General features: G+C 38.2%; 2 protein-coding genes across 4 annotated transcripts; one reads left to right on the top strand and one right to left on the bottom strand.

The window, feature by feature from the left end:
- Window positions 1-1,653: 1,653 nt before the first annotated feature.
- Window positions 1,654-9,882, bottom strand: stk16 (serine/threonine kinase 16). 2 transcript variants are annotated; one of them, XM_080302553.1, is made up of 8 exons: window positions 9,750-9,882; window positions 8,514-8,639; window positions 7,316-7,535; window positions 7,099-7,232; window positions 5,779-5,866; window positions 5,078-5,206; window positions 4,838-4,959; window positions 1,654-3,432 (listed from the first exon to the last, which is right to left on the bottom strand). In XM_080302553.1, the coding sequence occupies exons 2-8, from the start codon at window positions 8,597-8,599 to the stop codon at window positions 3,294-3,296; spliced, it is 918 nt and encodes a 305-aa protein (XP_080158679.1). In that variant the 5' UTR covers window positions 8,600-8,639; window positions 9,750-9,882; the 3' UTR covers window positions 1,654-3,293. The 2 variants fall into 2 exon arrangements, with proteins under 2 accessions (XP_080158679.1, XP_026020377.1); XM_026164592.2 differs by lacking the exon at window positions 9,750-9,882 and adding an exon at window positions 9,010-9,116.
- On the top strand, window positions 9,050-11,987 carry pcnp (PEST proteolytic signal containing nuclear protein). 2 transcript variants are annotated; one of them, XM_026164611.2, is made up of 5 exons: window positions 9,050-9,190; window positions 9,777-10,003; window positions 10,715-10,789; window positions 10,884-10,939; window positions 11,026-11,987. In XM_026164611.2, exons 1-5 carry the CDS (start codon window positions 9,145-9,147, stop codon window positions 11,135-11,137), a joined length of 516 nt encoding a protein of 171 aa, XP_026020396.1. In that variant the 5' UTR covers window positions 9,050-9,144; the 3' UTR covers window positions 11,138-11,987. The 2 variants fall into 2 exon arrangements, with proteins under 2 accessions (XP_026020396.1, XP_026020388.1); XM_026164603.2 differs by having other exon boundaries at window positions 9,079-9,190; window positions 9,774-10,003.
- Window positions 11,988-13,004: the final 1,017 nt, after the last annotated feature.

Genomic DNA, 13,004 nt, shown 5'->3' with positions numbered 1-13,004 from the left:
CTGAGACAGCTTGATTGAAATATAGAATTCTTTTAATTTAAAAGTGTGCGCAAAAAACCAAAAACGTATTTGAAAACCACATAACACCGCAGATTAATCTTTTAAAGGCCGGGTTTTGGAGCCAGGCAGCAGGCATTTCCTTCTGTTCAGCCACTACTTAATTTATACTTCTGCAGTGAATATGATGCTTACGGGAGATTTATGCTTCTGCATTAAATCTACATATAGGTATATAGTAACCACGACTACACCACCATCAAAAACACTGGTATAAATACTTGGTAGTGCCGTTGGCCACTTTAATCATTGATGCATTGTAGTCACTACATGGATTCACCACAGAAGTATGCTGGCCAGATCCCCCAGAAAACTAAATGTGAGGTAGACAAATGTGTTCCTGTGGGACAAATGGGACACAATGTTGTAGTCTAAATATTTTGATTATATTTTGGTGTTATCTCAGCTGCTCTTCTGTCCCGTAACAAATTTTGCCCTTCACTTTAGGTGTGTCCAAAGATTGTTACCCTTACCCTTTTTTTAAGCTATATCTGACAATTTTAGCGATTTTCATAACCCGGATATTCTGTGCTACGCCACATACACAGTTAATTTGGGCACTGTCATGTGATACCTCAGTGATTTCTGTAGCTTGATAACCAATATAGGTAAGATGTAACCTCAAATGTAGAAATTAGGTTTTATTCGTCATTAGCTCATTTGGCTAAAACACTGATGGGCTCATGGTAAGGCATCTGTCCAACTGCCCACAGTTCACAAGACCCCTACAGTACTGGACACAATGACACCTAATGCATCATTACCAAAATTGTGCTCAAGGTCCTATTTGTTGTTTTTTGGGCACTTTTCCATTTCATAGCATAACATCCCTTCCTACTACAAGCTCATCAGATTCTCACTCCTGATGTATCAAAATGAGATTCAAACCATTTAGCAAAGACGTTAACATACTGCTGATAAAATTACGCATGCAAAAATGATAAAGGAAGAACTTAAAATATTGCTTTGCCACACAGTGCATACCACTGGTGTCGTGTTAGGTGGTGATGATCATGGAGGGAGTGGTTGACTCTCACATTAATTAGGCAGGGTTGGGGCTTTCATCAGTAATATGTAATCAATGCTATGACATGCTGATACATTCACGTATTTTTCATGCTTTTTGTGTCCATGGTTACTACTGACCACATGATCACATAACACTCCTAAACTCACACACACTTTAATTTGGTGGTGAATGAGATTAACCTTTTACTGGAGGAGACTGTTTGTAAGCAAACTAATTTTAATTCTCATTAATTTGTAGAGCCAACTAATGACACGGAAATTGATAACTTGCTTTCTGTACATCATAAATTACTATTATCTGCGAATTGTGATTGATCATCCACCATAATATCACATTTACAAATAAAATTTTATAGGCTGCAAATTGATGCTGCATCACAAAACATCAGGTTATCAAAACAATTGAAATGCAAATATCTGATGATCCCCTAGGTTGAATTTATGAAGTTTAACCAACTAATTAATGCTTTCAGAATGCTTTTTTTGTTTGTTTTTTTAAATTGGGCGATGTGTCGTAGCGGTAACTATACTTAAACACAGATTCACATAATTTATTTGATAGACTACTTTTAAAATGCCACGATGCCATTTTATTTCACAAGTATATTAAAAACTGTGTACATAGTGCTACAGTACATATTTACCACATTTATCCTTTTACTTGACAGTGAATAAACACAACTTCAAAAGGATTTTACAAAATCAAATAACACACTCATCTGTGATCTTCACCACTGTGTCTGTAATACAGGAGAGATTTCTTACTGCAGGCATCAAGCCAGTTTGTGCGCCATTAACAGCCACACAGAAGTTCATAGTCAGTTTACATAGACAGGCTTAGTAGGAGGTGGTGATACAGTTAAATGCTGTGTTAATTACTGTTCCAGTACATACCAACAATTAACTGGACTTCTTAGTTTTATTATAATGTACTTCATCACTGCAGGACAGCCAAAAATGAAATTTAAAACGCCTAAAAATTTACTGTGTCTAGTAACCATTTAAAAAGTATCATTAGGGTCTAATGAGAAACACCATCAGACCCTTTGGGATGTTTGCGTACCCTGAGAAAACAAAAGTGTCAAACTAATCACTCATGAGTGAAAACGCAGGATTCAACACAAACATAGCTGGAATGGAAAATATTTAACTGTTAAAACACAATACAGTGAAAAGTGAAGTTTAATAAAAACAAAACAAAAACCAACCCTATAAGGTCACATAAAATTGCAATTTTGATGACAAGCATGCCATGAAGTGATTCCTCAGTGTCATTAAAATTTGAATTTACCGTTGTAACATTAGAACCTGACATCTCCAATCATTCTCTTTTCTTTTTTGTGTGTGCAAGTAATTGAATATGTGGAGAAATGCAGACGAGGAGACTCCTGCCTCTTTTCTCCATCTCTGCTAAAACGAGAAAGCTGACGATTACGGTACACACGTGTAACTAAGTGTTACACATAATAAGGAATAATAAGAAATTAAAGGGGGAAAAGAAAGAAAGAAAGTGGAACATATTCCTTCTTGCTAGGGAATGTCATCTGGGGCAGCTTTCACTCACAGGAAATTTTGGCAAAGCTTTTATGTTTATCTTTTATCTTTACACCATTGTCATTAAGAAAACAAAAAACAACCACACTATAACTGAGAAAACAAAAAGTTGAATATCTTAAAGTATTATTATAGAAATATGCTTATTTTGTAAGGCCACAGCCAGTAGCTAGGCAGCTTTTCTTCATAACTGAATTTTAAGTTAATGTACACCGATTTTAACCTTCATATAGAGTAATAAAGCTAGCCTGTTGCCCTCATCATAGTCCCAAACTAAAATTCCACCCTGCTAGTTCCAGCCTCAAACTGAATTGACAGAGTGGTGTCCTCTTTATTCTACTCTTGGAAGAACGTTGAGATTACAAAACAGACCCACTTCATTATCAGATGCACATAGCCTCAGCCATAATTGGCTTCTGGGTGTAATTACATGTAAGGCTTCTCTGATTCTTCAGAGCTTTAGGAGGACTATACAAATGTTTTGTGATACCCAAACTGAACTGGAACATTCAAACTAAACTCATGCCAAGCTCCCCAAGATGAGTGAAAATTGGTATATTAGAGTCAATAAATAAATCAAAGAATTTTAACCTGGAACTAAGATGTTCCTTTCAAAGGTCTACATGACCACACATTTGGTTCACTGTGCAGGATCAGACCATGTTGGTTTGGGTGTTTGGGCTGCGACTCTGCAGGTCCTGTACTTGATCAAGAACCCAGTTGATGTTCGGTCTCTCCTGAGGATTTGACACCATTATGGAGCTCAGCAGCATCTGCAGACCCTCTGAGTATCTGGGTACAAGACAAATACCAACTTTAGGTTTGATACAGTGCTGTCAAAGGTCTTGAGTTACCCCCTCGCTTCTTTAGATTTTGGTTCCAAGGAGTCAGAATTTCTTGTAAGCTTTTTTCACTCATTTTCAGTCCAGTCCTTGTACCGAGCATTTTCAGAGGAATCTTTTTTGTTTGTTAAGCAACTTCACACTGACATATGAATGATTCAAGCAGAAAAAGGCACCTAACTCAAAGGATGAACTAGTGTCTATAGATGACAGACAACTCGGCACAGAACCCATTCTAAATGGTTATTTTAGGCACTTTGTTAAGAGCAGCATGTCACAACTTTAGTTCAAACTTCAAAAAAGAAAAAAAAAAGTGTTCACTGAAGCCTAATCAGAAACGGTCTTTGGGGAAGGATGGCTGTCAAGAAGCCATTGTTAAAGAAGGGAATAAACATGGAGAAAATGTTCAGGGTGACCAAATTACACAAGAACTGGACTGAAAATCAGTAGGAACAGGTCTTATTGGGTGATTAATCCAGATTTGATAACTGTGGTTCAAATCTTAGTCAGTGTGTTTGGAGAAGTACAGGTGAGAGGTACAATAGAGTGTCCACACCAATCTATGACGCATGGTGGAGGCTCTATCATGATTCGGGGCTGCATTTCAACCAGTGGTGTTGGAGAACAACATTTGTGAAATTATCAACACAGAAAAGTGAGGTTAGATACACCATACAGTGCCATGAGGAAAGCATCTGGTTGGCAACTGCTTCATTTTTCAGCATGTAAATGATCCTAAAGCTCAAACTTCAACATTACTGAAAAACTATTCCTGGAGACTACTTTTAAAAAAATGACAGAAAGCTTGTCTAAGAGAGTTCAAGCTGTGTTGAAAAATAAAAGGTGGTGATACCAAATCTTGACTTTCAAACTTTTGAAAGAACTTCAAAGAACTGCAATACCTTTTCCTTCCTATGAAAATATGATGAAAGGAGGGGTAGCTTAAGACTTCTACACCGCACTGTAAAGCATGTGCGGTGTTAAGCATGCACAATTTTTATTAACAGTGAAAAGGTTTCCAGGGTGTAGCCAGGCTCACAGCCACATAGCTTTTTTTTTTAAAAATGAAAGAGAAACTAAACTTAGTTTTTTTGTACTACATTTGAGAGGTCAGTGTTGTGTTAGCTTAACTGAACAGTACCAAAGAAAATTCAAGCATACAAAAATCTTGGTAAGGTACCTATTCCTGTTACTATCGGTCCTAAAATCAGTTGCACGCCATTTGAACTGGAACATGCTTTTATTCTCCAGGGCTTCTCAATTCAAAACAACTGTTTTTTCCTACTACTCTGCAAAGCAGTAACACAAACATTTAAATAAATAGGAAACTTTCAAGCTACAGCCTGAAGACTGACCTGCAAGAGGGAGGGATGGATACTGGATTCTGGACAGCCAGAGCAACACTGTCTCCCTTCTGAAATATCAGATCGTACGGCCCTTCCAACATCATCATACAGTAAAGCACACAGCCAAGTGACTGGAACGGTGGGGACAGCAAAGCACAAGAAAGAGGTTTCATCTGTGAGTGACATTTACTGAGAACAAACATACGCAACACAGACAAGCCAAGAGGAAAAAGGTCTACACAGCTTTACCCAGATATCAGTGCGCTCATCTATAATGCAGTGGCTCTCAACATTGAAGAGTTCAGGAGCCCTGTACGAAATGGTGCACCGCTGGGCGGCCCAGTCCTGTATGGTCATGGCTTCTCTGGATCCTTTTACCTGCAATGAAGTCATTTTTATTAAATCCATTGTGGGTTAAGTAGTTTAGGGGCTCTAGCGGTAAGACGTTGGATGGATGTGTTAAAGAACCACAAAGTAGTTTCAGAGACATACAAAAAGCAAATCTAACAATAAAAGCTATGGAAATGTTAAAAGTCACATGTGACATTGCTCATTACACAGTCAATTATGTTTAAAAAGAAAAAAAAAGAAAATCTAGAAAGAAAACAGCTGTGTCCTGAGAAACTAAAGACAAAACCCAGACATTTAGCTGTATAACCTAAATATGAGCTTCACTACTCTGCCATCTAGTGGTGGAGCTCAGCAACATTTAAATTCAATAAAATTGAATTGAATTCAATTAAATAAAAGCCTGAAAATTACTTTTCAGTATAAACAAACACAAAAAAAGTAGTGAGGACGGCACTTTGTTCTTACACATTCAGAGCACAAAAATGCTGTGGTGACCAGTCTCACCTCAGGCTTCAGTTAAACTAACTAAGTCTTTTTTTCCACAAAAAAACCCATAAAGTCACAAATCTTAAAAATCCTTCTTAGACCCTGGATTTTACCTCAATCCTGGCACGGTTCATTGAGCCAAGGTCCATCAGAACTGGCCTGTCATCCTCATCAAGAAGCACATTTGTGGGCTTTATGTCTCTGTCAAATTATAGCACACAGCAGGCATTTAGATGTAGACAACTCTGTCGGGTTAAAAACAAAAAACACAAAAGCAGGTTGACTGTTGCATCAGTCACTCATGCCTGGAGGCCTGTTGCTGACCATCTGGCAACAACCAGTCACTCGGGTAAGCTGTGGGACGTTGGACAAGAAGTAAAAATGCTGTGCAGTCCCACATAAAGAGGAACATCTGGTCACTCGAGCTGAAATTGCCATTTTGATGATAACCAAACTACCTTTAGTTTGTTTTTCAAAAGAAGTACAACTATTTAGACAAATAATCTTGAGACAATGTGCTACATTTTGACTGGTTCTTCAATACATGCACTTTTCTAAAGCCTGGCTTTTAGTCAATGTGTATGAAGGGAAGTATTTTTAGCATAGTCACATTGGGTATAACATTAGTCAGGCTAAAGTTCCAAATAACCAAAAAGTAAGAAGCTTTGCAAATTTTTGTGAAAATGATAGAAACTACAACACAGAAAATGAAAAGGTAGTATATAGTGAGAAATTTGTTTTTCTAAAGTTATTTTTACATTTTGCACAAGAACAATTATTCTGTGAAGTGACATCGTCTGTGTGCATGTGCCATAACTTGTTAAAAATTACTAAAATTGTCAGATATGAGATATACAGATGCTACTGACAACTATTTAGTAAGTTGGCAAGAAAGTTTAAAAGGTTACGTTCAAATATATTGCATTTGAACACGTCCCAGCATTGTAAACGTGTCCCACTTTGACCCACACAAACACTGTGTTTGTCCCATATGTTTGTTGGAATGTGGTCAAGCTATTTGCAGCTGACCATCAATAAAGACAATATGGCAATGAGCTGCAAGACACACAACTGGTTCAACTTATTTAAGTGGTGAAATAATGTTTTTGTTTCTAAATGCATAAGTATTGTGGAGCTTTCTAAAAGATAAAAATTATGGATTTCCCCCCTTTATGGGAGTAATGAATCTGAATATGGCAAAATAATCTGGTATTTCTTTTGAAATGTGTGAAACATGATATGCATGTAGTGCACTCGCTTGTCATTTCTGCACCACCATGCACTGCTGCTGAAAAACTGCATACCCCAAGTCAAAAATAAACAGATCGGAAGTAAGATTAAAGTTTTAATCAAATAATGCATAACAGCACAATGATGTTTATTCTTTTTTTCATATAGTTTCTCATTCAACATCTCAGATGGTTAGGGATTACCTGTGTGCATAGCCTTTGTCGTGAATGGCCTTGAGTCCAGAGCAGATACCACGAAAGATTTGCAAAATTTGTTTTTCAGGCATTGAGCTCCCCTTGTCTCTCAGCTTCTCCAGAACAGACCACAGACTGCCTTTCTGTTTGCATAAGCACGCAAGCATATCAGACCAAGATCATTTCTCTCAAGATTATGCTAATGATAACTGCTGCAAAAACTTACTCTCATATATGGCAGAAGTAGCCGGGCTTCAGTCTTGCCTCCATGATCAACAAAGGAATGTGCAACCAGGCTCAAGACGTTGGGATGGTTAAACATCTGGTGCATCTCCACCTCTGTCTGAGCCTCCTGGCGACCCTCACGGTCATGACATAGGATTCTCTTCAGGGCATAGAAGTGCCCATCCTTTACCCCTTCAACCAGATCAACGAAACTGAACCCACTGAAAAGAGAAAAAGGTTTATCAATGCAAAACTGACTTAAAAGGAAAGGAACAGTGACATGCCATACATACTTGCTTTGGTTTGAACAAAGGAGGTGAAGAAAAGTGTGCATGTAGTGGGTTGGAGTTTGTTGAGACAACTATCAGGGGGATTTATGACAAAAGGATAGCAAATTAATCAAAGTTAAGGTTTGCAAGATGGTAGTGAAACCTGCTATGATGTATGGCTTGGAGCCTGTGATACTGCCCCCCCCCCCAAAAAAAAACACCCACAAAACGAAACAAAATAAAAACAAAGAGTGGGCAGAGTTGAAGATGCTAAGATTTTCACTGGGAGTGACCTGATTAGACAGGATTAGAAATAAGTAGATCAGAGGGACGGCTTTGGAAACACAGGTAGAAAACAAAGATTGTTTGGACATGCACAGAGGAGGGATAGTAGATATGTGTCAGACAGCAGGAAAAGAGGAAGGCCACAGAGAAGACTCATGGATGTAGTGAAGGAGGATATACAAAGGGTTTGTGTGACAGAGGAAGACTATGGCTAAGGTGAGACAAAGGGAGATAACCACTGTTATCCTAAAAGGGAACAGGTAAAAGAAGAAACTGGAGCCAAAAAGTTTTAATAATCAACAATGCATTAATCCATCTTTCATTGCCTTATGATTTCCCAGCATATCTGAGGTTATAAACTTGATTCGTCCCTGTTAATAAAATAAAATAACGAAGAGAGTGTATAGGATCTGTTTACAAACTAACAACCAGTGCCCATGTTCCCAGTAAGTTGAGATGCGGTCACCAAGTGCAGCTATGAGACTCATGAATGAAGGTCACAGTAATGAGCTACATCGGGATAACTCTTAGAGGATTAATTATTCATTTGTTTCTTTTTCTAATTTAGGATTTGGTGACAAATATAAAATCTTATGATATACTTCTGCGTAGTTAAAGTCATACAGTGTGAAAATGTTTTCTTACCCTTCGTCGAGCTTCTGGACAAAATAATACTTTTTGTTATCAATGGTGATGGAGGCACGGGAGCATACGCACATTGTCTGTCCCATCTTGACTGGTACATTGTCTTAGGGCAAGCTTTTAAAGGGACTGGGAATTTAAAAAACAAACAAACAACAAAAGACAGAAAGTTATCCAAGGGTGACAGAAATGCATAAAGTCTATCAATTGTGTTAACTATGTAAAATAACCGTTACTGGAAGTAATCTAAAAGATATCGGCCGTGTATATAAAACACACTGGGTCTTACAGCGCTAATGAACTGTAACATAAATGTTAGCCAACACAGCATTACATTAACACGTAGCATAGCTGAGGATAGCAAAGCTACAACAGGTAATATTTCACATTAGGGTCAACTTTTAATATTAACTCAAGTCGACCTGTAGCTTTACCTAAATACCTACAAGCTATAAATAACACGCTATGCGATTAAACTCGTTAAGTTCCTTATTCTTACCAGTTTCTGTTTACCAGGTTAGCTCGCTGTCATATTGCTACGTCCATTTTCCTCTTCTTCTATTATCAGAGTGGGAGGGTTGTACTGCTAACAGCGCCAGAAGACGACTAGCGGTGAAATTGAGTGGAGAAAAAAATGGCGGATAACGAGCGTAAAAGGAGGGGTAACACCGACGACAGAGGTGATATGTGTGCTGTTTTATAGTGTATAATATGGTTGAAAAATATAAAGTAGTCAGTGTTAGCTTGATATGCCCCCTGTTTATTAAAACTAAGAAGAGACGTTAGCAGAAGGTGTCTTAAGACAACTTCATGCTAAGTAGATAAGCTTGCTAATGACAAGTTAGCAGTTAATATTGTGTTGACGTTAACCTATTTAGGTGCGTGTCAGATGTACTATTAATTAACAGTTGATAAGCCAAAGGCATCACTCTTTACTACAGTCCACTGTTTTGTTTTTAGCTTCATAACTCGCCGGAATAGCTGGTGTGCTATTAGCTAACTAATGCTAGTTAGCGCTGGCATCTTAGCTTGGGGTTACCTGGTCTTATACATCATGTAGAGTGCTTCAAACACCAAATTCTGATAAGGTTGCGACTTACTACGCACACAGTCGTCACGTGGATTGATAAAGCACCAAATTAAATGGTAGAGTGGTACTTATGTTTCGTTGCTTCATTAATGGCTAGCCATACAGGTAAAGATGATGGATTTAATAACGCCCAGGAAACAGTTGTTCACCTTGGTGAGTTGTCTTGCCTCAAGCAGGGCCGCAGGAGGAGGGAGGCAGAGTGAAAACTAAGCCTGTCTCTTGTAGCACTGTGGGGGGAGAAGGGACCGCAGTCAAACGCACATCCCAGCATCTCACCCACGAAGATGAAGACGAGTCTTCAGCAGACCCACCAGCACCAACCAAAGTCTCCAAAATAGGCTTCAGCATGAGCAGTCAATTGGGGAAGAAAACAAACCCCATATCTATTAAACTGGGAGCACCGGTGAGTATGTGAGACTGTAGACTAACACTGTGCAACGCTGTTATTTAAAAATCTGTACCCTATTAATATAATGGGTGTTGTAACACCCATGAAATTGTTGTACACAGTCTCTGAATAGCATAAAAGTTAGAGCATGGGATTGTAAATGATCATGGCACACTGCTCAGAAAAGTCCTAAAGAGTTTTTAAAAAGTAGTAGTGAAGTTTTTAAAAGTTTTAAAAAGACATGTCATTTGAATCTGGCCACCAGTGTGAAAGGTGTTGAAAGAATAAGGAATTTACCTCATCCAAGATTTGCATGTTGCTGTGTTTATGCTTCCAAAAGACACTGTGACTGCAATCGCAATTTATTACCTTGAGTGAAGTTCTTCAAAATTGTCATTAACAGTCAATAGACCATAAGAATCAAATGACTAGTTTTGGATGATCAGCCATCACTATGACGGTTGCCTCACAAAACACATTTCATCCCTATTTTCTCCATTTTATGAATGTGTTCATATGCATGTTGGTGTTGGTAATATCCAAAATATCAGAGGTCAGTTTCACGTTGACCTTCTGTGTTGTTACATAAACTTCTTTATTCACTGCTATAATTCAGAAGCTGAAGGAAGGATTGTGATTTCTGAGCATGGAGGTGTGATGCTTGATGCTAAGTTGTGGTGTTTTATTTTGTTTTCCTAATTGTCATGTCCCCCAACCTGTTTTTAGAAGCCCAAAGAGACTGCGCCATCACTTCCTGCAAAAAAGCTGGGCCTAGCGTCTGTTTTTAACGAAGATGATGATGTAAGTGTCTGTGCATGCAGGCATGTCACGATCACAAAAAATGCTTGAACAGTAGATGTTCAGAGGCTGATATTAACTTTCTTTTGTCATGTAGAGTGAACCTGAGGAGATGCCTCCAGAAGCAAAGATGAGGATGAAGAACATTGGGAGGTACAGACTGTACTTTACAATTTTGCACTTGGCTTCTGTGGTCAGCTTTGAAATCTTTAATTTCTTTACTTCTGTCACCTTTTTAGGGAAACGCCAACATCTGCAGGACCTAATTCCTTCAACAAGGGCAAACAGGGATTTTCCGATCATCAAAAGCTTTGGGAAAGGAAGCTCAAGTCCCAAGCAGAAAACTTGTAAATAACTACAGCAAATTTTGTCACTACTAGCTAATTTTGTATAGGTTAACCATGTTAAATATCAGTGAAGGCTCAGATAATTAGTCATTAGAGTCCTAGTTTTTCCAACTTCTCTGTGGGTCTGTGATGATGAATACTTTAAGCCTGCTTTGATTGTGACTGAATTTGTTTCCACTTTGAAATACTGGTTGACCTCTGTGTAAAAGGTGTGAACTGGTGATGAAAAGAAATTCCCCAGTATGATGGCTACAATTGTATTTGCTTTTTCAGGTTAATGAAAAAAACAAAACTCTCACCTTACGCCCCACATTTTCCTTTGCTCCTCTCCAAAGCTGGTGAGCAAGTGTGCTGCTTGCTTAATTTCTGTGTAAAAATGTAAATAGGAGTGCCACAGTGTTTTATTTTTAAAATGCCACAAATCAGAGTGTGAGACCTATGCTGTCTTGAGTGTGAAGTACACTAGACATGGCATGAGTTTGTCAGTTCCAGATCCTTGGTTTTCACCGGCTGTGCCACCTCAGTGTTTATGTTATGCTTGCTTTCTTTTACCCATTCAGGCTAATTACTGTAGAAATATGTCTGATTTCATTTTTATGTCCAAAACTAATATGTCTGTAGTTGACCTCTGTGTGAAACCCAGACTGAATGCGGCATGATGTGGATACCAGGGTGCGGGTAACAGTGCTGTTGATATGTTAATCAGGCCCATTTTAAGTTGCACCTCACTGATATACATTGTGCTTTACAGTCTGGGGGAAATCCATCTTAATGAGAAATATGAACTTTGAATTTCTGTGGGTTGAGTGTTCTGTTAACGTCCCCTAATAAATTCAATCAACGTTATGCTGAAATCTGTTTCCATTAAATATTTCCTTTTTTAAAGTGTGTATTTATAAGTCAGTCTTTGTAACATGTGAAACCAGGTACATACTCACGGACACTAATAAAGTCAGTATAGGAGGTGACTATAGTATAGTAGGGCTGAGTTTCGATAATCGATTTTCCAATTAAAATCAATTTCACCTTGAATAAAGCGACATCGATTCATTTCTCACCCGATGGCACGTACACGCCGTTGGGGCTGAAAGCTGACAGCTCACAGATCCTGATGCTGCAGATTGTGTCACTCTCCATCCAAAATTGACTGAACCAGCAGCAAAAGAAGATCCAAACTATGCTTCACATTTCGCTTCACATAAACATCATTGTGAATTTCCTCTTACTTTTGCTTTTTTTGGCTTCTACCACAATAAAATCACACTTCCTACACAGCTTTCTCTCTCTGTGTTTTTCAAGAACAGTTTCTCATCTCAAATCTTTTTTTTCTGCATTCGTTTGCTTATTACCCACCAGTCTACTGTCGTTTACAGCGGTAGACTGGTTTAAAAAAAAAAAAAAGAGACATCCAACAAGAAAGCCTCATTTTTTTATGTTCAATACCAAAGAAATGTAAATTTTTTTAAATTATGCCAAATTGCAAAACGCTTAGCTGTGTCTCTAATAAAACCTCTAACATTGCTCTGCTTCACTTCAGCAGCATTAGGTAATGATCGTATGATTCATGTTTTTTTTTTTTCGGTTTTTGTTCTACTGCAGAATATTTTTAAGGTTATCTGCTTTAAAGCCAGGCCAGGAAAATCTCCTTCATGTTTTTCTGTGTTTTATCCTCAGTTACTTTGACACAAAGGCATCTGCTGTGATGCTCACACCTCTGATAAAGTCTTATAGGTGTCAGTACTGACAATTGATCAGACTTATAATATTTCTGACTTAGTCAAAATTGACTGAATCGAATCGAATCGTGAGATTATGAAAAAGAATCGAATTGATTCTAGAAATAGGGGCGATACCCAGCCCTATAGTATAGG

Source organism: Astatotilapia calliptera, chromosome 1 (assembly GCF_964374335.1).
Source record: "Astatotilapia calliptera chromosome 1, fAstCal68.1, whole genome shotgun sequence".
Classification (NCBI taxonomy): domain Eukaryota; kingdom Metazoa; phylum Chordata; class Actinopteri; order Cichliformes; family Cichlidae; genus Astatotilapia; species Astatotilapia calliptera.
The sequence above is the reverse complement of the archived record's forward strand: the minus strand, read 5'-3'. Positions and strand labels throughout refer to the sequence as shown.

Bases quoted from the DNA above. Each gene is read 5' to 3' on its own strand.
- stk16 (XM_080302553.1), bottom strand. From the start codon at position 8,599: ATGGGACAGACAATGTGCGTATGCTCCCGTGCCTCCATCACCATTGAT. The intron at 7,536-8,513 runs GTAAGAAAACAT...TTCTCTTTTCAG, and splicing joins GTCCAGAAGCTCGACGAAGG to TGGGTTCAGTTTCGTTGATC. The intron at 4,960-5,077 runs GTAAAGCTGTGT...CCACCGTTCCAG, and splicing joins ATGAGCGCACTGATATCTGG to TCACTTGGCTGTGTGCTTTA.
- pcnp (XM_026164603.2), top strand. From the start codon at position 9,145: ATGGCGGATAACGAGCGTAAAAGGAGGGGTAACACCGACGACAGAG. The intron at 10,004-10,714 runs GTGAGTATGTGA...ACCTGTTTTTAG, and splicing joins CTATTAAACTGGGAGCACCG to AAGCCCAAAGAGACTGCGCC. The intron at 10,790-10,883 runs GTAAGTGTCTGT...TTTGTCATGTAG, and splicing joins TTTTTAACGAAGATGATGAT to AGTGAACCTGAGGAGATGCC.